The sequence below is a fragment of the Mus musculus genome, chromosome 12, assembly GCF_000001635.26.
Source record: "Mus musculus strain C57BL/6J chromosome 12, GRCm38.p6 C57BL/6J".
In the NCBI taxonomy this organism is placed as follows: Eukaryota; Metazoa; Chordata; class Mammalia; order Rodentia; family Muridae; genus Mus; species Mus musculus.
The window spans coordinates 78,621,202-78,647,425 of NC_000078.6; the positions used below are offsets into that span (position 1 = coordinate 78,621,202).

Here is a 26,224-nt window from a genome sequence, read left to right on the forward strand (position 1 = left end):
AAAATGGCTATCTTGCCAAAAGCAATCTACAGATTCAATGCAATCCCCATCAAAATTCCAACTCAATTCTTCAACGAATTAGAAAGAGCAATCTGCAAATTCATATGGAATAACAAAAAAACCTAGGATAGCAAAAACTCTTCTCAAGGATAAAAGAACCTCTGGTGGAATCACCATGCCTGACCTAAAGCTTTACTACAGAGCAATTGTGATCAAAACTGCATGGTACTGGTATAGAGACAGACAAGTAGACCAATGGAATAGAATTGAAGACCCAGAAATGAACCCACACACCTATGGTCACTTGATCTTTGACAAGGGAGCTAAAACCATCCAGTGGAAAAAAGACAGCATTTTCAACAAATGGTGCTGGCAACTGGTTGTTATCATGTAGAAGAATGCGAATTGATCCATTCCTATCTCCTTGTACTAAGGCCAAATCAAGGAACTCCACATAAAACCAGAGACACTGAAACTTACAGAGGAGAAAGTGGGGAAAAGCCTCAAAGATATGGGCACAGGGGGAAAATTCCTGAATAGAACAGCAATGGCTTGTGCTGTAAGATCAAGAATCAACAAATGGGGCCTCATAAAATTGCAAAGCTTCTGTAAGGCAAAAGACACCATCAATAAGACAAAAAGGCCACCAACAGACTGGAAAAGGATCTTTACCTATCCTAAATCAGATAGGGGACTAATATCTAATATAAACCCATTTAAAAAATGGAGCTCAGAGCTAAACAAAGAATTCTCACGTAAGAAATACTGAATGCTTGAGAAGCACCTGAAAAATGTTCAGCATCCTTAATCATCAGGGAAATGAAACCAAAACAACCCTGAGATTCCACCTCGCACCAGTCAAAATGGCTAAGATCAAAAATTCAGGTGACAGCAGATGCTGGCGAGGATGTGGAGAAAGAGGAACACTCCTCCATTGTTGGTGGGATTGCAAGCTTGTACAACCACTCTGGAAATCAGTCTGGTGGTTTCTCAGAAAATTGGACATAGTACTACTGGAGGATCCCGCAATACCTCTCTTGGGCATATATCCAGAAGATGTTCCAACAGGTAAGAAGGACACATGCTCCACTATGTTCATAGCAGCCTTACTTATAATAGCCAGAAGCTGGAAAAAACCCAGATGCCCCTCAACAGAAGAATGGATACAGAAAATATAGTACATTTACACAATGGAGTACTACTCAGCTATTAGAAAGAATGAATTTATGAAATTCCTAGGCAAATGGATGGACCTGGAGTGCATCATCCTGAGTGAGATAACCCAATCACAAAAGAACTCACATGATATGTACTCACTGATAAGTGGATATTAGCCCAGAAATTTAGAATACCCAAGATATAAGATACAATTTGCGAAACACATGAAACTCAAGAAGAACGAAGACCCAAGTGTGGACACTTTGCCCCTTCTCAGAATTGGGAACAAAACACCCATGGAAGGAGTTACAGAGACAAAGTTTGGAGCTGAGACAAAAGGATAGACCATCTAAAGACTGCCATATCCAGGGATCCATCCCATAATCAGCCTCCAAATGCTGACACCATTGCATACACTAGCAAGATTTTGCTGAAAGGACCCTGATATAGCTGTCTCATGTGAGACTATGCCGGGGCCTAGCAAACACAGAAGTGGATGCTCACAGTCAGCTATTGGATGGATCACAGGGCCCCCAATGGAGGAGCTAGAGAAAGTACCCAAGGAGCTAAAGGGATCTGCAACCCTATAGGTGGAACAACTATATGAACTAACCAGTACCCCCCGGAGCTCGTGTATCTAGCTGCATATGTATCAGCAGATGGCCTAGTCGGCCATCATTGGAAAGAGAGTCCCATTGGTCGTGCAAACTTTATAAGTCTCAGTACAGGAGATAGCTAGGGCCAAGAAGTGGGATTGGGTGGGTAGGGGAGTTGGAGGGGAGGGTATGGGGAACTTTTGGGATAGCACTGGAAATGTAAATGAAGAAAATACCTAAAAAAAAAAAAAAGTTTTCAGTATTTGTTTCCTAAAAATAATATATTCCCTGAAGGTTTTCCTTTGAAGCAACTAAGTAACCAGCTGTCTTTTATGTTTATACTTTCAGCCAACTCAGACAGTAATGCCAGGACAAGTGATGCGGGTTACAACAGGTGCTCCAATCCCCTGCGGTGCTGATGCAGTAGTGCAAGTTGAAGATACTGAACTCATCAGGGAATCAGATGATGTATGTCACCACCAGGTTCCTGTGGCAGTATTAGAAGTCATACTCAGTTTCTACAGTGTTAGAAGATTAACTTGGATGGGGGGGGGGGTAGTGTTAATGTAATATGTCGGTCTCTAGTAAATAACTGTCATAAAGATTGAAAATCTTTTGACATTGGATGAACTTTTATGCTATTGTTAGTGTAGAATTTGAACTATGCCTAACATAAGAATCTTCACAGGCAAACAAAGAAATTATTTCACAATAAAAACAATGATATTAACAGTTGACATATCTTTTTGCTATGGAGATTACTACCTTCGAATAAAGATGATGAAGGTGTTCTTGGAATCAGAGTTTAATATAAAGGACTTTGGGCAAGTTCTTGAACCAAATGACCCTTTCACCACTGGTTTTCAGTTCAGAGAAAAGCTCTGCCATCAAATAAAAGCCTGGAAATATTGAACTTGTGTCAATTCCCTCCGCGTTGTTTCAAATAAGAGATACTTTATGGGATCTAAATAGGCCATTTTGTCAAGAAAACTAATACCAATTTTTAAAATCAGACTACTGTGGCTTGCCCTGGTTACGTTTCTATTGCTATGATAAAATCTATGCAGAAGCAGCTTGCAGAGGAAAGGGTTTTTCAGCTTACAGGCCACAATCCTTCTGTGTTAGGGCAGGCACTCAAGGCAGGAACTGAAGCAGAGACCACAGAGGAATGCTGCTTTTTGGCTTCTTTCCCATGGCTTGCTCAGTCTGCTTGCTCCACATGCACAGGGATGGCACCACCCAAAGTAAGCTGGGCTCCCCCCACCCCCCACATCAATCTTAAATTGAGAAAATGCCTTATTTTCTCAGTTGATGTTTTTTCTCTTCTCAGGTGGTTCTTGCTTATGTCAAGTTGACCACACCACCCCCTAAAAAAATAGCACAGGCTGGAGATGGTTCAGTGGTTTAAAGTACTTCCTGCTCTTGCAGAGGACTAAAGTTTGATTCCTAGCACACAGATTGTAATTCCATTTCCAAGACATCCAACACCCTCTTCTCAGCTTCATGGATACCAGGCCCACATGTGGTATATACATGCAGGCAAAGCATTCCTACACATAAAATACACCTCTTTTTTAAAAGCATACTATTAGGAATAAAACTACAATTTTTGACAGTTTTATAGGCTGATAATTATACCTGTTTTGTGAAGTTTAAGGAATCTTATATTCTGAAGGAGAGATTTAAAAAATAATGTATATTCTTGTAGATTAAGTAAATAATAAAATATAGCCATGGGAAGAGATAACCACCTTCCTTGTTCTGGAGATTTTTTTTTTTTAAAGCAGAAAGAGATTTTCCTCTTTTTTTTTTTCCATCTTCCTCATATATAAAATTCAACCTTTGGCACAGATCAGATGACCTGCTCTTAAAGCTGCCCAAGCAGAGTTTTATTAGCATCAGGGAAGAACATATGCATCCTCAAACTATGAGATAACAAGGCACAATTCCAGTGTCACAATATTATTCACAACCTGTGAATGTAAAATTGATAATTACTATAAGGTTACAGAAATCTACAGCCATGTTATACTTTTCTATATGTATTTGGGAATCTATACCTGTACATCATTTCTATAGATATTTGGGAACCTTGACACAATATTGAGCTCCATAGCAACCAAAAGAGAGGCTGTTGACAGGCACCTTCATTTATCACATGTGTGTGTATATATGTACATCATTTATATATACATGTATATGCATATATATGTGTATATATATATATGTGATTCTTGAGAATCTTATATACAAAATACAATTCAATGGTTTAATTGATATTTTTTTAAACCATGAAAATTAGAGAATGTACTGTTTATTGGCACCAAACCTAAGTTTTCAGGAGCTTTCTTTAAAAGTTCACACTGTACCCATGGAAGGAATTACAGAGACAAAGTTCAAAGCAGAGACTGAAGGAATGACCATCCAGAGACTGCCCCACCTGGGGATCCATCCCATAAACAACCACCAAGCCCAGACACTATTGCAGATGCCAAAAAGATTTTGCTGACAGGACCCTGATATAGCTGTCTCCTGAGAGGCTCTTCCAGTGCCTGTCAAATACAGAAGTGGATGCTCACAGTCATCCATTGGATGGAGCACAGGGTCCCTAATGAAGGAGCTAGAGAAAGTACCCAAGCTGCTGAAGGAGTTTGCAGCCCCATAGGAGGAACAACAATATGAACTAACCAATACCCACAGAGCTCCCTGGGACTAAACCACCAATCAAAGAAAACACATGGTGGGACTCATGTCTCTAACTGCATATGTAGCAGAGGATGGCCTAGTTGGTCATCAGTGGGAGGAGAGGCCCTTGGTCTTGTGAAGGTTCTATGCCCCAGAATAGGGGAATGCCAGGACTGGGAATAGGAGTGGGTGGGTTGGGGAGCAGGGGGAGGGGGAGGGGATAGGGGATTTTCAGAGAGGAAACTAGGAAAGGAGATAACATTTGAAATGTAAATAAAGAAAGTATCTAATAAAAAAAATAAAATATGAAAAGAAAAGTTCACACTGATTTTTTTGCAAAGAGTTAGCAAATGGTTTTGTATATATTTGTATATGGGCCTGTCTGATGATAAAGTATCAGAGAAGCTCATTCCTATTGATCAGAAATTATATAGGCTATATAGACTATATTAGACTACATTATTTGAAATTATATCACCTGCTCTAATTATAGGGTACTGAAGAACTTGAAGTACGAATTCTGGTGCAAGCTCGGCCAGGCCAAGATATCCGGTAAGTTCAGACATTCAGGATGTATAACCCACTTGTGCTTCTACCTTTCTATCATGAACTCAGGACAACATAAACCCACAGCTATGTCAACTAGCTATTTTTTCTCAAGCTTTAACAGAAGTTTCTAGATTTTATATCCCATGTCTATCCTGTTTTTTAAATGAAAATAGTTAAGATGTATAAAATTATCAAAACCAACATGAGAAAAGGGTAGAGTTTTAAGTACATAAACTAACAGTTAATTCTTCTTCTAGCCAGTCCAAAATTACTGAGTCCTAACCTGTAGATTATCCAGAAATTGGAATAGAAATGATTATGTGTCTATACAAGTAGCTGATAGTACACTCTCCTCAACTACCCTTAATAATGTAATAATTTGTTGTTTATGTTTAAAGATGAGGTTTTTATGCATAATTTGAATTATTTTGTTGCACTAGAAAGTAACAAAGCTGTGTTTCTCACAGCTTTATGGCAGCAGGCTGAGGTACACATACCAACAAGAAAGTAGCCTCAGATTGGGATCAACCTAAGGTGTCTATATGGAAATCAACTCTAATCTTATTAACATCATTCTCCTTATCACAGAGCTAACCAGCTATGGACCTCTGTTAATGCTGCTAGATATTTTCATATAAATCTTTGCCTCATATCAGAGAAAGTTTGAAATTAGTACTTTTACCTATAATACAATATACAAAAATATAAAGTAACCTCAAGTGTAACATTTCTGTTTAGCAGTCATAGATATTTCTATTTTGTCTTCTGTAGTATGATATAACTCATTATTTGGCTCCTGACTCATTTCTGAACCTTTTTTCCCCCTGATTGTCTCCTCTCTAATACTAAAGTTTCCCTCTGAGTAGAGAAAAATGTTAATCTTAGCCATAATGCTATGGTTCTGCTCTGACTTTCAGACCCATCGGCCATGACATTAAGAGAGGGGAGTGTGTTTTGGCCAAAGGAACCCATATGGGCCCTTCAGAGATTGGTCTCCTTGCAACTGTGGGTGTCACAGAAGTGGAAGTTAATAAGTTTCCAGTGGTTGCCGTTATGTCAACAGGGAATGAGGTAAATAAATAGACAAATATAATAAATAGACAATATAATATTATAATAAACAAAATATAATAATAGACAAATATAATAAAGGAGAGAGCTTATAAAATAAAACCTTTCCTGACATCTGTTATCCATCATAAATGGAACATTGTAGATTATGGTTCTTAACAATGGGACCACATTTCTGTAACAAAGAAATAATAAGTTGCCCTTGGCATAGTTCAGGTACAGAAGATGGGTTAGAACTAGAAACTGCAGGTTAAGAAATTGTTCCCTTTCATTTGTAAGATGAAATATAGCCAATGTCCTTTCTACACTCTTAATACAAAAAAAGAATGTTAGCTGCATGCTATAGATAGCAAATTGTGCAAGCACAGTACCTCGTCCAGTGAAATGATTTGTGTATATTGTTGCTGAAATAAGGGCCCATCCATCATAGAAAATAAGTGACTGATATAGGTATCATGGCTAGCCTATCTTCTTGTCTGTTGTTTGCTGATTTAGTCACTCCAGTAAAGTGGTAGAACTGGATCACATAATTCTAATTTCAGTTTTTTTTTGAGGAACCTACACACTGACTTCCATAGTTGACTTCACCAGGTACCATCCCTCGGTGGCCTGGAATTCTCTATGTGGACCAGGCGGGCCTTGAACTCACAGATCTGCCTGCCTCCTGAGTGCTGAAGTCAAAGCAGTGGACTACTACACCTGGCTACCCTCATTCCTATTGCCAAAAATGTTTTGGTTTGGGTTGAGTTGGTTGGTTGGTTGTTGTTGTTGTTGTTGTTGTTGTTGTTGTTGTTCTTAAAGTATATTTTTATCATAATATATATATATTTATCATAAATGATATATCATATATGATATATTTTATCATAAAATTTTATGATAAAATATATTTTTATCATAACATAATATCAACCAACTCCTGCCAGGTCCCTTCCTGCCTTCTTACCCACCCAACTTCTTGTTCTCTCCTTTTTGGTTTTTTCTCTCTCTCAAAAAAATGTATTTCATTCATACATAACTTAAACTCTATATCCATTTTACAGCTCTCCATTTCTCCTCTTCCCAAACCCTAAGAACCACCATTCAACCTTCTGTCTCAAGGAATTTGACCTCTAAATTACATCATATGATTGTGATCTGCCTTAGTCAGGGTTTCTATTCCTGCACAAACATCATGACCAAGAAGCAGTTGGGGAGGAAGGAATTTATTCAGCTTACATTTCCACATTGCTGTTCATCACTGAAGGAAGTCAGGACTGGAACTCAAGCAGGGCAGGAAGCAGGAGCTGATGCAGAGGCCATGGAGGGATGTTTCTTACTGGCTTACTTCCCCTGGCTTGCTCAGCCTGCTCTCATATAGAACCAAGACTACCAGCCCAGAGATGGCACCACCCACAAGGGGACCTCCCTGCTTGATCACTAATTGAGAAAATGCCTTACAGCTGGATCTCGTGGAGGCATTTCACCAACTGAAGCTCCTTTCTCTGTGATAACTCCAGCCTGTGTCAAGTTGACACAAAACTAGCCAATACAATTGACCCCTTGTCAACTTGACACACAAATACATCACTAGTAAGCCTCAACCCTTAGTTCTTATTCATCCCCAAGATCTAAATAACTTTAAAATTCCCGTAGTCTTTACATATTAAAAGTTCAATCCTTTTAAAATATCCAGTATCTTTTAAAATTCAAAGTCTCTTAACTGTGGATTTCACTAAAAAACTTCCTCCAAGAGGGAAATATATCAGGGCACAGTCACAATCAAAAGCAAAAAATCAATCTCCAACCATCCAATGTCTGGGATCCAACTCACGATCTTCTGGGTTCCTCCAAGGGCTTGGGTCACTTCTTCAGCCATGCCCTTTGTATCACACACCCGTTGTCTTCTAGGCTTCAGCCGCCTGTACTCCACTGCTGCTGCTGTTCTTGGTAGTTATCTCATGATTATTTATATCCTTCTTAAAGTCCTCTATCATCATCATGACATGTGACTTTAAATCAGAGCCTAGCTTTTTCAGTGTGTTGGGGGTATCCAGGGCTCACTGTGGTGGGAGAACTGGGTTATGATGATGCCAAGTAGCCTTGGTTTCTGTTGCTTATGCTCTTGCCCTTGTCTCTGGCCATCTGGTTATCTCTGGTGTTAGATGATCTTGCAGTCTCTGACTGTGGCTTGTCCCTCCTGTAAGCCTCTATGCCAGCACTCCTGGGAGACCAGTTCTCTCCAGGAAGTATTTGGGTATGGATAGGTGTGGCTCAGGGTCAGCTCAGGGGGCAGATGTAAACTGGAAGGATCCTGTCCCCAGCTGTTCCTTGGTTCCTGTGACCTGATGACTCTGGGTTGATCCCTCTTGGGCCAGGAATCTGAGCAGAAGTGGTGTTCTCATCTGTGCTCTCAGGTGTATCAGCACTCCTGGGAGACCTGCTCTCTCCCAGTGGGATTTGTGTACGGAGAGCTGTGAATCAGGGTCAGCTCCAGGACGCAGACAGAAACCGGAACCTATATAACCGTTCTCTATTACAAGTTCCTTATATTAATCATTTGTCTATTATAAGACATTTAATTTGTTTCCCATTTTTATTGGTAGCAAAGATAATGCTATAATGAACATTCAGATTGATTTGAATATTCCATTTTTCTGTTCGATTCATAGCCTTACCTAGGTCAATGCTTTATTTTAAACATTAAGTCATGTGTTACTTAATTGCCTCCAAAAGCATCATATTATTTGCCTTCTCTTAAGTATTGGAAAATTCTTTTTTCTATGCTGTTACCAATACTGAGTATGTTTATTGTTTAGTCTTTCATAGCCTAATTTCACTACTTATATTCAGTCAGTCAGTCATTTAAAAATGTGTTGGCATTTCTTTACTTCAGGCCATTATCATACTTACCCATATGGGTGATCACACTTGCATTCATACATGCACACATACATATAGGAACTTATTTTTTTTAGATTTATTTTTATTTATATCTGTCTGTTTCTGTGGGTGCTCTTGGAGCTCAGAAGATATTGTTGGATTCCCATGGAGCTGGAGTTATAGGTGGTTGTGAGATGCCCAATAAGGATTCCAGGAACTGAACTTGTATCCTTTGGAAGAACATCAAGTGATGTTACCTGCTGGGTTCTTCCTTATTTTGTGGGTGTGGGTTTTGTTTGTTTGTCTGTCTGTCTGTCTGTTTGTTTTTGTTGAGATAGGGTCTCTTACTAAAGCTAGAGCTAAACCACCACTGGGATTACAAGCTTTTGCTGAGGGGCCACACTTGTTTCTTCTTGTTGTTTGTTTGTTTGTTTGTTTGTTTGTTATGGGTGCTAAGAATCCACACTCCAGCACTTGACCATCTGACTATCTTCCATGCTCTAAACCAATATTTTATGCTTAATAACCTTAAATTATGTTTAAAAGTGGTAAATATTCCTCTTTCTTGTCTTGTCTTACTTTATAACCAAGTAGCCAAGGGAGTTAGGCTAACCTTATATTTTTCTCAGATAAGTAAAAGCTATTTCGAGAAAATATCTTCAGTTTATAATCTGACTCTCTCTCTGTGTGTGTGTGTGTGTGTGTGTGTGTGTGTGTGTGTGTGTTAATCTAGTTGGTGTGGGTGTTGTATGGTGTACATATATCATCAAATTAGTTTGTGCAACTAGTAAATTTTCTAGAAAAATGGAGAAAGAAAAGTTAAGGTGTAAAAAAGAGCTGCTGCTTGCAAGGGAGATGAAAATAGGTACCATGACAAAAAGTTATAACCTTCACTTTACATAGAAGTCTTACGTGCAGGCAATGCCATTTCAATGTATGAGAAAGCAAGTCTTAGGTGTGTGATGAATTCATTAAGACTCTGAAGAACAGAAATAGTGGGAGGTCTCTTAGAAACTAAGTGGATTTGCCATTTAGAAAAATTAAGATGTAGTCTCTTCATAAGGATTTAGCAAAAGAACTTTTACCTTTCTTGCAGACTTCCTTTTGATGTCTTGCATAACAATAAAATGCTAATCATTGAATATCTAAAATTATATTTCCCTTTTGTTCTAAAAGTATTTTTGTGTGAATATTATAGTCATGTTAAAAGTACTCCAAGTGCTGCACTTGTCCTTGATGAAGGAATGTCTTTTAGAAATAAATACATGACCAAACAAGCTAAAGTTAACACCAATAGGTAGTTTAGTATTTGATGAATGCATGAATTCATTAGCTAAACATAAAAATTAAACTCTCAACATTGAACCCTAAAATTTAACAATCTAGAATGGGTAAAGAAATCTCTCTCCAGTCCAGTTTCTCAAATAAAATAAATCATTTATAGACTAATAAAAAAATCTTAGTAACAGATATAAATGTAGTCAGTTGGTAGATACGATGCTTATTAGCATCAAATGGAAACTCTAGCAGCTCTTCACGTAGGGAAAAAATTAGCACATATCCAATCAAACAAACAAAATGTCCTAAGGTCCTTATTTTATGACAAAAATAACTAATTTTGGGAGTTCAACCAAAATATCATAATTCAAAATGAGTGAATTTGTTAACATAGAAAAATCCGTATTTGTTACCTTTCTACTGCTGTGATAAAATACCATGAGCAAAGGCAATTTAAGGGTTTGTTTTAGCATACAGTTCTAGACGGCTAGAGTGTATAATGATAGAAAAGCTTGCCAACAATCCCTAGGAACAAAAAGCTAGTTTATCACATAATTATCTGCACACAGGAAACAAAGAAAGAAAATAGGAAGTAAAGTATGGCTATAAAACCTCAAAGCTGGCCCCCAGTGGTTTACTTTCTCCAGCAATGCAAAACCTCTAAAAAGGTTGCATAATACACTAAACAACATTACCAACTATGGTCCGAATGTATATGAGGCTATGAGGGGACATTTAGCATTCAAGCCACTATATCCCCTGAACAAAGAGATTAAAGGAATTCAGTGAAGTGCAACATAACCAAAAAGAGAATCTTAGTGACAAGACTTCTTACCTAAGTCCTTTCCTTTAACTTACCACTTTTATTGATTTATGTGTTTTGGGGGGTGTTGAAATGCGGTCTGTACCACCGCCCCTGGCCCCTATACTTGCTCCTTGCTGAGAAGCTCTAATGCTTCACAATTGCCTTCAGATCAAAAATCATCTTTATACCAAAGTGGCATATTTTGAGATGACATATTTCTCTATCATATTACAAAATCTTAGTAGTACCTTAAAGGGAGTGAACTACAGCAGTTTACGTACCTGATTTGAGGACTGGGGTTGGCTATTGGGTGCTTCTCAAGGAGATTTAGTGAGGCCAGTCCAAAAAGAGACCAGGAAAAATTTGCCAAGCTGGTGACTTTCTGGAACAATCGTTCGCACCTTTGTAGCCCACTTGGAGCTACAATTAAATAAATTTGTTCATGATCTATGGCAAAATACAGATATCTAAATAAGTTTGTATTAAAAACAATATTGCTTCTGATAATTTGAGTTACACACTTAGTTTGGTATAGTAGTTTGGTATAGAGTTACACATAAGTTCATGAAGTTCATGTTTCTACTTCATTCCTCAGAAGTAAAGAAGTTTTTTGGCAGGGCAACAACTTGTAAGACTTTACAAAACTCAGATGTAATATACTGACTACCCAGAACTGGGGACTTGGGCTATTGCTGTGGAGATGTTGGTAACAGACTAGAAGAAAATTTGGAAATCAAATAGAATAGAGCCAGGAGTAGTGACACACATCTTTAATCCAAGCACTTGAGAGGCAGAGGGGTCTCCGTAATTTGAGAACAGCCTGGTCCATATAGTGAGTTCCCAGCTAGGTTGTGCAGTGAGATCCTGTCTTCAAAAAAAAAAAAAAAAAGGAAGAAAGGAAGGAAAGAAAAAAGGAAGAAGGAAGGAAGGAAGGGAGAGGGGGATTTAATCTTTGAGACCCTGGGAAAAGAATAGACTACAAAGGAAAAATTAATGTCCAAAAGTTGGATATTGAAAAGCTAAGAAGTTAGTTCCATTGACAATACCAAAAAAAAAAGAAATGTTGTATTTTTTCCTTCCTTTGTATTTTAATTGTAATATGTTTTAATTCCTGACATAACTAGAAATATGATAGAAAATAGGATTAAGTTGTAAAGAGGACAATTGTGGGTTTATTCTAGTATATTTAGCCTTCCATTTAATTCTGTATTCTTCTTTGAAAATAATGAATTTTAAATCCACCCCATTTTTTTCTCATTCATTTTTTTCCTTTCTTTTTTCTTTTCTGTAAAGATTTATTCATTTATTATATGTAAGTACACTGTAGCTGTCTTCAAATACTCCAGAAGAGGGCATCAGATCTCATTACGGATGGTTGTGAGCCACCATGTGGTTGCTGGGATTTGAACTCAGGACCTTTGGAAAAGCAGTCAGTGCTCTTAACTGCTGAGCCATCTCTCCAGCCCCTTATTCATTCTTCTTTATTTCATTTATTTGTGAATGTAAAAGGGGAAGAGAACAAAGAATAGAAGACTAAATGGTGATGGGAATCGCCTAACTTTCTTTTTTGTTTTTCTTATATTGGATATTTTACTTATTTACATTTCAAATGTTACCCCCTTTCCCGGCTTCCCCTTCGCAAACCCCTATTTCATTCCCCACCCCCTGTTTCTATAGGGTGTTCCCCTACACTGGGGCATCAAGCCTTCACAGGACCAAGGGCCTCTCCTCTCATTGATGCCTGACAAGGCCATCCTCTGCTACATATCCACCCCCTTTTTTAACCAGCTATTATTTCATTGTGTCAGTTTTACAAAGTACTGGTTTTCCAGTTATCTCTATTCTATTCTATTCTATTCTATTCTATTCTATTTCTGGAACTATTTTCAAAACATAACAGAGAGGCAAAAATAAATACTATAATACCAATAACAAGAAGAATAATATAAGCACACAATTTTCTTTCTATAAAGGCAGGTTGTAGCCTTTATAGAATTATGAGTCCAATACTTTTGCTATATGAATCAGAAAATTCATCTATATCAGCACTGCAATAGCAGTTTTCCAGTCACTGCCAGTAAAAGTAGGTTACAGTATCCTATAGCATATGATAAAGGTAAATTAGTATAGTGTTTAAGTTAAGACTTTCAGGTGACACAACATGGCAGAGTTGTTTTCCAATTTTCATATAAGGAAGTAGTTTCAAAGCCACTACTTCTTAACATGAAGCCAAAACTCTGGATACATAACATCTCTAATGAATCAGAAAGAAGATTAAAGGGGAAACTGTGGTTATTGCCCTGGGTATTCCATGTATTAACAAAGTCTCTGAGATAGTAGGCTTGCTTTCTGCCTCCTTCTCAGTCTACTTCTAAGTGGTATTTTGGGTCTGAGGTTGAAGCTCAGTACTGTAGCACATGGGCCTGAGTGTGATCCTTAGGACCTTAACAAGAAAATGTCTCTGAAACTTATTCTCTCTCTCTCTCTCTCTCTCTCTCTCTCTCTCTCTCTCTCTCTTTATTATAATCAGGGAGGGTTGAGGTGCATACATACCATGGTGTATTTGTAAAGGTAAAAGTACAACTTTGTGTAGTCATTTTGAAAGACTCCGAAAGGAGCCCCTCGCTCAGGCCTCAGGACAATAGCGGACACCCAAGAACTCATGATAGACTGAGCTTGTTGCAAACCACATGAGGCTTTATTCAGGGAAAGCCAGAGCTCTGGGGGGACGACTCATATCCCACTCAGGGGTAGAGGAGTCGATCTCGAGGAGAAAGAGGTCCCAGTTTTTATAGGCCCGAAGGGGGGTGTAGGGGATTTCCAGATATAAACAATGTCTATTCTCAAGAAATGGGTATGGGAGGGGTACAATGAAAGAGTCTGCTGCAGGTGTAGCAACTCAGGATTGTCCGGGCTGTGGTTGCTGGGGAGATTTTCTGACTCTCTCAGCAACCAATATCACAAACACCTGGCAATGGGCTTCATCAGTGGGCACACACATGGGTTCAAGGAATGGTCAAAACATTGGCAGACACACAGGTTCAAGGAGTGGCCAGAGCATTGTGCACCTCTATTTTTCTAAATCAGTGGAGCTAGTTCTGCCAACACTGACATCTATCTTGCCAATTTCAGGGCTTCTGTGTCCTTTTATATTCTGTCAGGATCTTTCAATTTCTCTCCTCTACCTGTACATGAGTTTCAAGGACCAAGCACAGGCTGACAGACTTTGGTCTATAAATGTTGCTTTTATTTCCTCAGATGAAGTGATGAGATTAGAACCACACCCAAGCTGTGTGAATACATGGTTTAGGCTGAGTGAGCCCAAAGCATTTCCTTCTCTATTCTAACTATCCCTAGGCCTAGGCATGGAAGCTTCTCGACTCCATACAATCTAATCTTACAAGATGACTGATTCAATCTGGCTTTTCTCCACATCCAACCAAATTATTCTGCTTGGTCTCATACTAACTTTGGCAATATGTTCTAATCTTTTGATTCTTTCTCATTCTCTGGCTAGTTCTATCTTTACCTATGTTTAGCTCATTCTTTGTGTAATCAGTCTATAAAACTATCCTGGTAAAACTGCTATACACATACCACCACCATCACTGTCTTTTCTATCTTACTGCTTTTAAATAGCCTCCCTCTCTCTGCTGTTCTCATGTGAGTTGATCATATCTTACTTCTTACTCATTATATCAGACCTTTCTCTGATTCATCGTTATGCCTGCCCCTCAATTAGCTGTCACTTTCAAACATTGCTGTTTCCTTCTACAAACTAACTTTAGCTTTATTTTTAGGAATTATAGGTGTGTACTAATGGCATGTCTGCATTCCAGCCAGATCATACTATAATCCAGGGTGTGTCTGTACTCTGGCTGGATTATAGCTTTGGATATAATCCCTTACCAGAGCATCCATGTTGCTGGATTAAAATTCCTCTACAACTTGCTGACACCCACTTACTGGCCCTCAAAATATAATTTATACTTATTCTTCAGTGTGAGTGGAGTCGGTAAGGGGTCCGTTGAGTCATCCGTTGAGTCATAAGAGTCTGTGTTCACACTGTAAACAAGTATGGTGTAAACTATCCCCTAGCAATGACATTATGAGAACAAAGAGAAAGTGAATACTCTGATCATGAGAAAAGATAATCACAGTTATTGAACTATTAATAACATATTAATATCATTAATACTACCATGTAGTAATGTATAGTATGGTAATATTGGTAATATATTGATAGTAATGATATATAATCAATAATATATCACATTTATCTACGTAAACTGTTACTTAAATTCTGACAAGTACTTTACAGGGTAGCTGTAAAGTCATTTTATAAATGAGAACATTAAGGCTAAGAGTTTAGGTAATTTATATTTAAATCCAAAGTTGTTCCTACTATACCGACTAAGCTGACTCCTTGTTAAAACATCCTAACATAAAGTAAGTTTTCTTCTGTTTTGTTGACACCACTGGTAGATATTAACTCAGAGAAATGGAATTGTGGATGGGGATGGAGACAGACAGACAGACAGATAATAGAATATGTCTGTATTCCTTGTTTAAGTTTGTATCTCAGACACAAAATATGTTTCTTTCAAAGAAGTTTTTCTTTAATAGTATTGACTCCACTTCAGAAAACAGACCAAAAAGCTTGAAAGAAAAAAAGCAAATGGTTTTTCTCTTCAAACTCGAAAATGTCAGATATTCTCATTGTCAGATGAGTTGAAAGAGGGCTAGAGAAATGCTTCAGTAGTTAAGAGCACTGGCTGTCCTTTCTTTGGGCCAAGGTGTGACTCCCAGAACCCACACAGCAGCTCACAAACACCTCTAAGTCCAGTTCCAGAGGATCCAGTGTTATCTTCTGTGGGCACCAGGAACACAAGCACAGACATTCATGTAGGCAAAATACTCATCCATATAAAAAGTATTTTAAGATGAACTGGAAGATAGTATTCCAGACCAAATAGGATTCTATAATAATCAGTTTCTAGGAAAGTCCAGTTTCTCCTTGACACTATTTCCAAATTATAGCCAAAGCTGGTGTGAAATCTGGCCGACTGTTCAACATTCTCCTTTACTTACAATACTTATTCAAAGATCTTTTGAGCATAATTATACATACTGGATGCTGCCATAGATAACCAGATACTAAACTAATTCACATCTAATTTCTTCCATTATAATAGAATAGCAACATTACCTAAGAAAATACTTAGAGGTTTGTTTGTTTTTCCACATTGTAGCTGCTAAATCCTGAAGATGATCTCTTACCAGGAAAGATTCGGGACAGCAATCGATCAACACTTCTAGCAACAATTCAGGAACATGGTTACCCAACAATCAACCTGGGAATTGTAGGAGACAAGTAAGTATACATTTTGTTTTAAAAAGTAGTTATTCTGAAATATGAATGTTTACATTACTGGAGTAAGTGGAGTTGGTGCTAAAGAGACAGATTGAACAACGTAGTTTTCTCATTGGTCATATTCTTCAGAAGCCTAAATAGAGGTGCATTCGACTATATTAGTAATACATATTTCTTAAAATGGGTATTACAAAAGGAAAAATATTTCACTTTACTGTGGTGTGTTAAGTTGAGGTTTTATGTCAGTGTAGCTGACTTTATTCTGGAGACTAAGGATAGTGAAGCCATTGCTGCTCACACTTTGATTTCAAGAAAGACATTGGGAAAACAGATACGAGGCCTAGGAAAAACTATCAAAACTAGTATCACCTGATTCTCTGACATCTAAGCACAGTTGTTTTCCATGGGCTTAATTTTATATCATTGTACAACCCAAACTTCTTCCAGCTTCACCTATTTAAGTGCAAAAGAGGTGTGTTAACTATACCTGCTCATAGTTAAGAGCACATTGCTCCCTAACTACCAAGTCAGTTCAGATCTTTAGTAAATTCTCCAAATGTTTCTTTCAGTTGCCAATGGTATGTCTCATCATTTAAAAAAAAAAAAAAAGTCTCTGTTTTCTGAGCATCCCACTGCTAAGCAACACTGCTACTTAGCCCTTTTCATATGATACAAATTTCTGTTCTCTAGAAGTGTCACTACTTGTAATAATTAAACATCAACCTAGTAAAAATAAAACAAGATCCACTGGAGTGATAGATACCATATATCTGTCACCTGTATCTCCCTTATTTTCTTTACCACTGTAGAAAGCTCATTATGCATTGACCCTTCCTTAATGATGAGTGCTTTAGAAAGGCTCTGATCTCAGTTCACAAGGTATGTTCTACTAACATTATTAACCCATCCTAGATGGGAAATGGTCGCAGGCCAAATCTTGAACATTAATATTATATGGGTAGCTTCTTAAATTTCTTCTTTCCTGAGATTATTTGATGTGTCTTTAAACTTCATTCCTTTTAAAAATTCTTACTCATATGTTCACCTGGCTGTTTAAAGAAGCTGACGATCACTATGCATGTCACCTAGTCAGAGGCCACCTCCTAGAACGAAAGTGGGAAGAGCTTCACAGCAGGAGAAAGATATCTAGTTCTTTGAATTTGGACCTAATCAGTAATCTGTCTTTTAATATAAATTTTAAGCACCTAAAACCAGGACATAGCTACAACTTTAAAGAACACACACACACACACTTCCGAGAGGAGGTAGGATGGACTTAAGAGTTTAAAACCACAAGGATAAAATAAGCAAGAAACAAACTCAGCATAAAACGTCTTAGTTCCCACCAAACAGTGGTGCTGGCCCTGCCTTCAATTACATTTATGAACTCTTTATGACATGGAAGGGTAAGGGAGCTTTTTAGTTATTATTCATATTATTATATATCCTAGCCCTAAATTGCACTGTTCTGACCCATAATTCTATGTATTTTTACTTCTATTCTTCACTTTCCATGTTGGTTTGGTTTGATATTTTCCATGGGGTATGTAATGTGCATGCATGCATGTGTGTACATGCGTGTTATGTAGCACAGACAAACTTCTAATTACCAAGGGTCTTGGCCACTACAGCCAGGTTTGTTTTGGGTTTTTTTGTTGGTTTGTTTGGTTGGTTTGGTTTGGTTTGGGAAGAATCTTTATTTTTTTTTTCTTGTTTTTTTTTTCTTTTTTCTTTTTTAAGGTACATAGGTATTTGATAGACTGTATTACTGACATTATCTTACTACAAAAGCAAAACACCTTTAAAGTACTCTTGAGTTAGTGTACTAATAGATATAACTTTTTTAAAAAGCAGGTTTGTGGAAAAGGACTGAATTGTCCTTTGTTAAGAGACTTACAGACTCATGAGTGATGAGATCCTGAAGTGGGAGGGCAATTAGAAGAGATAACATCAAGGCCCTTGAGGGACACAGACCTTTCATGCCTTTCAAACTCAGGAAGGAAGGGAATTTCAGGGTGGGAGGATAAAGTTCCATACCATGGTAACCTAGCCTACGTGCCAGAAGTCACAAGGCACTGAAAGTAAAGCTATAATTCAAGGGTGTTTCCAGCTGCAAGAAGGGAGAGTGCAAGAGCACAGCAACTCTCTGCCCCAGAGAGAGCTGAGAGAGTGGGGGAGACTGAGATGGAAGAGGACCCTATGATCTAATACAGCTGTAAAGTTCTTAATTAATGTGTGATAGATGTTTCCTGATGATGTTGTAGTGTTGGTTTTAAATTTAACCTCAAAGCATACTGAACAACAAACTATAAAACCAGGATAGTGGGCAATTCAGAGAAATGTGCCACTTTCTAGTGTATACCCTTTTATTTGGTAGCAATACCTTATATAAAACTGAGAACAGGGTTGTTGTTTGAGTGTTGCTAATATAGGCTTTTTCAGTCTTAGAGTGCTGTATTAAAGGAGCTGAGATGAATGGTTTAGAACTCAGAGGTGGAGTGTGGGAGGAAAGAATGGACTGCTTTTCTAATGAAAATCTGTACTAGGAATTTAGCAAGGGAAACAAGGTACATCACTGTCCAGCAATTGATATTCTGTGTAGGTTGCCTCTTCATTCTTTTTGCTATGCATTCCCTTTTCTAGTGAAAGCAAATATTGTTATACAGAAGGCTCTGTGAGAACCTCTACAAGGAAACAAGTAGTCATGGGAGGAACTCTGGGTGAGAAACAGCTCAGGAATGTTTTCAAGCACCGAGCCAGGCTGAGCTCTGACAGATAAGGGTAGAAAGTGATCCGTAGATTCTTGTCCTCTGAAAAGTCCTGAGTGTGGCTTTTAGTTTCTGTATGATTATACTTTATAGCTCTTGTTCTTATCATTTACCATGGTTTTTTCAGTCAATATAAAACTAGAAGAGTAAGTGTTATAACTGTTTAAACTGATTTAAGCTAAAGTTTACCAGCCATTTGTTTGTTTGTTTGTTTAATGTCTGTGTGGGCATTTTGCCTGCATGTATATCTATCTATACAGCATGTGTGCCTAGTGCTGTGGAGGCCAAAGAGGACATTGGATCCCTAGGGCTGAAGTTATCGGCAGTTGTAAGCTGTCTTGTGGGTGCTAGGAACCAAACCTGGATCCTCTGAAAGAACAGCCAATGCTTTTAACTGTGGGTCCATTTCTGCAGCCTATAACATTTGCCTATGTCTTGTGTACTTTTTGTTTAAAAGAAGAAAGTGAGTTCATAAGTCAGTGAGAATTATAAGAGGAAGGCTTCAAATACCTGAAAGTTAACTGTATTGTTAAGTGTTCTAGAAATAATAAGTCTACATTGAAATATATTCTCTATATTTGCACACACTATAAGGAACACAATGTGTTGGAGTTTCTAGGGATTTGGTTTGTCTCCTTTCTTTCCTTAAAAAAAGGTCTAATTTTGAAACCCAGCAATGTTAATGAATTCCTCTAACATTATAAAGCTAGTTAGTGAAGAGGCAGAAATGGAATCTAAATATCTTTGCTATAATTTTGAAAATGTGATGAAAATATATCAGAAAAGCTTTAGCAACTCTAAGCTTAAATGGTTAGAACAAATTTATAAAGTCCAGAAATTTGAAGAATTAGTAGCATTTGGATAGAAAAAGATGATAGGTTAATCCAAATAGAAAGCATAAATTTTGCAATATTAGGCTAGACTAATTAGAACAAAAGATTGGGGCAGAAAGAATACACATAAATTTGGCACATATTTGGGGTTAGACTTGCCCATACCAGTTGAATTTGAAGCTTTTTTTAAAAAGCAGAAGTGGTATAGTAAGTCATTATTTAGAAAAATAATTTGACTGCAGTGTTTCAGATAGGCTAATGGCTGAAGGAGACTGGACTTAAGAGTGATACAGCTTACTCATTGTTTAGTCAGCAGGAAACATTCATTGTATCTGAACATAAGCTACCTGGTTTTAATGAAAACCCCACTTATGAATCAGCTGAAGTGGGCTAAGACTTCACCTTTCTAACTGTAAAAAGTGATGGTGTGACTGCCCCAAGGTATGGTTGAGGGGAAAGTTTTAATTAGAGAGAGAGAGAGAGAGAGAGAGAGAGAGAGAGAGAGAGAGAGAGAATAGCTAGGGGCATCTTGAAGAGCACAGAGCTGGGAGAGAAAGTAGACTGAACACAACTAACAGACCAGTCTTGGCCATGGCAGACAGGGAGTGAGCAAGAGAAGAGAAACAGCCAAGAAAGGGGGGAGAGGGAGGGAAGAGAAAGGAATAAGAGAGGAAGACAAAAGAGGGAGGAGAAAGTGCATATGAACTAACCAGTTACCCCCCCACCCCACCCCCAAGCTCGTGTCTCTAGCTGCATATGTATCAAAAGATGGTCTAGTCAGCCATCAGTGGAAAGAGAGGCCCATTGGTCTTGCAAACTTTATATGCCTCAGTACAGGGGAACGCCAGGGCCAAGAAGTGGAAGTGGGTGGGTAGGAGAGTGGGGGGGAGGGTATGGGGGACTTTTGGGATAGCATTGGAAATGTAAATGAGGAAAATACCTAATAAAAATTTTTAAAAAAAAAAGAATGAGAAGCTGAGGGTGGGGCTGGAGAAGTTTAGGGAAAGGGCAGAGGTGAGAAGAACTAGATACCTTGAGGCCAGCATATGCTTTGGTATGCTAATAGGCACCACTGATAGCCATTTGTCCCTTGGCTCCTTTGGTAGAGGGGAAAGAGCACCAGAATTTGGGGGAGTATTGATCCTTTTGGACCTAACACTAACAAACTTGTATGTTTACTCCAAGCTACTGATCCATGCACTATGCAGTAAATTCCATGCATCCAACTGTGAGTTTTAAGTAAGTCATTGAAATACAAAAGGGAGACCTTAGCACTGAGGAGTTACAGGCTAATAATAAAAACACTTCCAAACATTTCAGATATTAAACTCAGATTTCAAAAATAGAATTAAAAAGAAAGAAATCAAGAGAAATGGTAAAGACTGTCACATAGCATGCAATAGTACCACTGTTATTAGTGTTGATTCATCTTCACTTGAACAACACTTTTTTTAAATAGTCTGTTTAGCCAGGCAGTGGACTTTAATCTCTAACTGGAGGCAGGCATATCTCTAAATTTGAGGTGAGCCTGGTTTACAAAGTTCCAGGACAGCTATGGATACACAGAAACACCTATCTCAAAGAAAAACAATAAATAAATAAACAAACAGTTGTTATGCCTCTTTAGCAGTTTTATATCCTGCCATTTGTAATCTATGCTTTCTTGGCTTTTGAAGCTTTTCTTCCTATGTTCATTCTCCTAATACAAGTTTTCCAATGCCCTCCCTTCCTATGGCTTTCGGTCCTCATTCAGTAACAACATTGGCTCCCAAAACCTGTCTTCCCTTCCTTGAATATGAAACTAGTCAAGCTTATACAAAACAAATGAGAACCATCTGTCTCAGTAACCAGCCTGTTTGTACGACTAGACAGCATGAGTTACTGGGTGCCATTCATGCCAGGAAATACAGAGTTGTAGCCAACACTTAGTTAAAATATTGGTCATCTGGGCATATGTGAGTTTCAACTTTTATATTTTCTTTCTAGTTTCCTCATAAAGTTGCTTTCATGTATAGCCTAAACATAGTAGGTAAAGAATTTGTTACATTGAGTCAATGTGTACTTTCCCAACAAATAACAGTAAGCTTCTTGGTTAATAGGACAGAGTATGTGTTGATAGTCACGGTGTCCGCAGCAATTGGACTGGACAGCCATCTTTTCCTATACTGTCTTCACTTCCCATCAACCTTAATTTAATTAAATTACGTTCAAGGCTGCAGAATTGGCTCAGTTGTTAAGAGAACTTGTTATGAGGACCCAGCTTTGGTTCCTATCACCCACATGGCAGCTTATGGCAATCTATAACTCTAATCCCAGGGGATCCAAAGCTCTCTCCTGACATCTCAGACACCACCCGTAGTGCACATACACACACAAGCAAAACACTCAAACACATAAAATAAAATCACTTTTAATTTAAAAATATAAAGTTCAGTATTAATTGGGTTCATTTTATTCCAAAAACTGTTTTTAACTATTATACTGTTTGTACCTCAGCTTAAGACACAACTCAGTAACATAGCTTCTCAAGTACTGACTTGGACCTTGTAACATTTCAAGACTTGAATTCCTTCCTGTAATTAAGTAAAATGCCCCCCCCCGCCTCCCCCAGTTCTGGAAAAGAAGACTTCTTAGAAGCCATCCCCACTCAAATCCTGCTGAGTTACTTGGCTTTGGATTTGGATTTCAGCCTTGCAGCTGCCAATTTGTAAAGCTGCCTCTTCACATTAAAGCACAAAGTAGAAGATTAATAAGTACTGAGACAGCAAATTGGTTTCTTAAAAAATTGGCACATTTCGCAAAAATTATCAAGATAGACTAACTAGTACATTGATGCCTCACAGCTTCCAATTTGTGAGCCAAGCAGGTTTAACTTCTTAGTGCTTCCCTAATGCTCTTAAAGTGGGGCTTTTTTAATCAACTAGGAGAGTTAGATTTCACTTTAATTGGTTATTTATAAATTGCCTACTTCTTATTAAGTGAACTCTTCTGCTCAAAATATAGTTTTAAATTTTGATCAAAAGAATGTTTCTCATATATTAAAAACTATTTTTCTCATTAACAAAGAATTCTTCATACTTTAATGAACATGAATCTAATTAAAAGATAATCTTCTCATTCTTTTTTTTTTGATTAATGATTTATTGTTTAAATTAAAATGCAGTTACACCATTCCCCCATTCCCCTTTCTTTTACAGATTATGAAAACAACTTAATAAAGAGAATCTGGAAACATATGTGTATATATATTAACTTTAAAATATTGATTTATGATCTATTTTCTTTCCAATTATAGTTCACAGTCTTATCTTTTATCCAAGTTGAAAAATGGATAAAATTTCAGGCTTAGCTATTTCAATGGTTAAAAAAAATCTTTTAGAAAATAAAAATTGAGGGCTTTTTCCAACGTAATTTATGATGCTTTTTTTTTTCCATTTTTTATTAGGTATTTAGCTCATTTACATTTCCAATGCTATACAAAAAGTCCCCCATACCCACCCACCCCCACTCCCCTACCCACCCACTCCCCCTTTTTAGCCCTGGCATTCCCTGTACTGGGGCATATAAAGTTTGCGTGTCCAATGGGCCTCTCTTTCCAGTGATGGCCGACTAGGCCATCTTTTGATACATATGCAGCTAGAGTCAAGAGCTCCGGGGTACTGGTTAGTTCATAATGTTGTTCAACCTATAGGGTTGCAGATCCCTTTAGCTCCTTGGGTACTTTCTCTAGCTCCTCCATTGGGAGCCCTGTGATCCATCCATTAGCTGACTGTGAGCATCCACTTCTGTGTTTGATAGGCCCCGGCATAGTCTCACAAGAGACAGCTACATCTGGGTCCTTTCGATAAAATCTTGCTAGTGTATGCAATGGTGTCAGCGTTTGGATGCTGAATATGGGGTGGATCCCTGGATATGGCAGTCTCTACATGGTCCATCCTTTCATCTCAGCTCCAAACTTTATCTCTGTAACTCCTTCCATGGGTGTTTTGTTCCCAATTCTAAGGAGGGGCATAGTGTCCACACTTCAGTCTTCATTTTTCTTGAGTTTCATGGAAGACTTCTTTAGTGGCTATTACAGTTGCCTTTCTGAATCCTTAAACCTTGATGTTTTGTTTCTTCAAGTAGTTATCTCTAAATAGTACCATACCAGTAGAAATTTCCTACCTGTATAAAGTGAAGACATGACGGCTCCAAGGTATGGTTGACAGGAAGGTTTTTATTGTAGATATAAGTCAAGTACAGCCAGAAGTGTCTGGAAGGGTCCAGATGAGGAAGTAAAAGCAGTAAACTAAACATGGCCAGCAGATAAGACCAGGCCAAGAGAGAAGAAGGAGATGGAGAGCAAGAGGAGGACCAAAAGAAGCAGACAGACAGACAGCAAAGAACAAATGGCTGAAATGGCAGAGTTATATGGGAATGAGAAGCTGGAGGAAAGAATGCTGATGATGGAGATAGGCAGGGTAAGAAGAGCCAGGAAGGCAGCCTGGACTCTGAGAAGCTGAGAGAGCCTGGAAGCTAGCATGAGCTTTGGTATGCTAATAGGCACCACAGGAAGCCATTTGTTCTCTTTCTTTTCTTTTCTTTCTTTCTTTCTTTCTTTCTTTCTTTCTCTCTCCCTCTCTCTCTCTCTCTTTCTTTCTTTTTTAATTAGATATTTTCTTCATTTACATTTCATATGCTATCCCCTTTCCTAGTTTCCTCTCCCCCACCCCACCACCACCCCCTACCTCCCCCCCAACTGCTCCCCAACCCACCCACTCCTGCTTCCTGGCCCTGACATTCCCCTGTACTGGGGCATATGATCTTCACAAGACCAAGGGCCTCTCCTCCCATTGATGGCCAACTAGGCCATCCTCCGCTACATATGCAGCTAGAGAAACAGCTCTGGGGGTACTGGTTAGTTCATATTGTTGTTCCTCCTATAGGGTTGCAGACCCCTTCAGCTCCTTGGGTACTTTCTCCAGCTCCTCCATTGGGGGCCCTGTGTTCCATCCAATAGATGATTATTTGTCCTCTTTCTTTTGGACCTGACACTACACTAACCTCACAAACTTTCCTAACGACCCACATAATCGGAACTCAGTTCTGATTATTATGTTTCACTCATATATTTCATATACATATACTCATTTTAATTGATATATGACTTTAGTCAATAATATATCACTATTTTTTTCTTAATTTTTTTAAAAGGTCTTACTGTATAGCTGTGGCCGGGCTGAATCTCCCTGTGTAGACTAGGCTACCTCAAACTCACAGTGATCCACCTAGATGTCTCCAAACAGCAGAGGCATGCAACTCCACACCTAGTATTTTCTTTTTTTCTTTTTTTTTTTTTTAATGTTGTCTGCACTAACTTATTGGCTTCATAACTTGGCCTTGTTTTCTTTTCTCTTTATAACTGCATAGTGTCAAAATGCCTTGTGGAACTGAAGTAGGGGGAAGTAACAGCCATGCATAGCACAAGTGTTATGCTGGATATGAACTAGTGCCCAGCAAATGCTTGTAGTTATCCTTGTTCTTTAAAGAAATTAGTAAATGCCCCCAAGCTGCTTTTGTTGTTTGGGTATTTATTAACTGCATTTATTCTTCAATCCACAAGACCTAGGACTTCCCACAATCTTCCATCTTCATTCATCTTAAAACAAAAACCTAATTAGCAGATGTTGTTTTTATATTAAGTACTTTAAAATAAAAATGTATTTGATTTCTGAGCACTTTGACATTTGAGGGAGGGAAGCCAAGATTATAATTTCAACATTTCTTTTTTCCTTTCTTCCTTCCAAACCCTCCAATCTAGCTCCGCTGTGTTCTCCTTCAAATTCATGGCCTTTTTTCATCAAGTGTAATCGCATGCATAAATGTAGATACTTACATATTGCTAAATATAGCCTGTTCAGTGTGTATAATGTTACTTGCATGTATGTTTTCAAGGCTTACTGTTAGATAGGTACTGAACAATCAGTTTGTGTGCTCTTCCCTAGAGACGGGCACGTCTTCCCCTCCCAGCTTTACTCAGTTGCCTGCAGTTCTTTGTGTATGGCTGAGGCCTTGTGGACTTCTCCCCGTTCCCTTTGGCATGTTCCTTGCTGTCATTCTAGTTCAGCTCACATTTGACCAGTCACGTTGGCAAGAGATTTGATGGGTGCAGCTTCTGATATTACTCAGAGACACAGCCTCACAGCAAACTATCTTGTGTTCTGTCTCTTAACGTCTCTGCCCATCTCCTTCCTCAATATCTCCTG

At 38.3% G+C, this 26,224-nt stretch overlaps 1 protein-coding gene across 23 annotated transcripts in view; it reads left to right on the forward strand.

The window, feature by feature from the left end:
- The window catches only part of Gphn (gephyrin), a 467,448-nt gene that overhangs the window by 403,877 nt on the left and 37,347 nt on the right, over nt 1–26,224 (forward strand). For all 23 annotated transcript variants that reach the window (XM_006515899.4, XM_017315079.2, XM_006515903.4 and 20 more), the window contains 4 exons: nt 2,103–2,222; nt 4,933–4,991; nt 5,906–6,059; nt 16,257–16,378. In XM_006515899.4, coding sequence (XP_006515962.1) covers nt 2,103–2,222; nt 4,933–4,991; nt 5,906–6,059; nt 16,257–16,378 — 455 coding nt within the window. The remainder of the gene's footprint in view (nt 1–2,102; nt 2,223–4,932; nt 4,992–5,905; nt 6,060–16,256; nt 16,379–26,224) is intronic.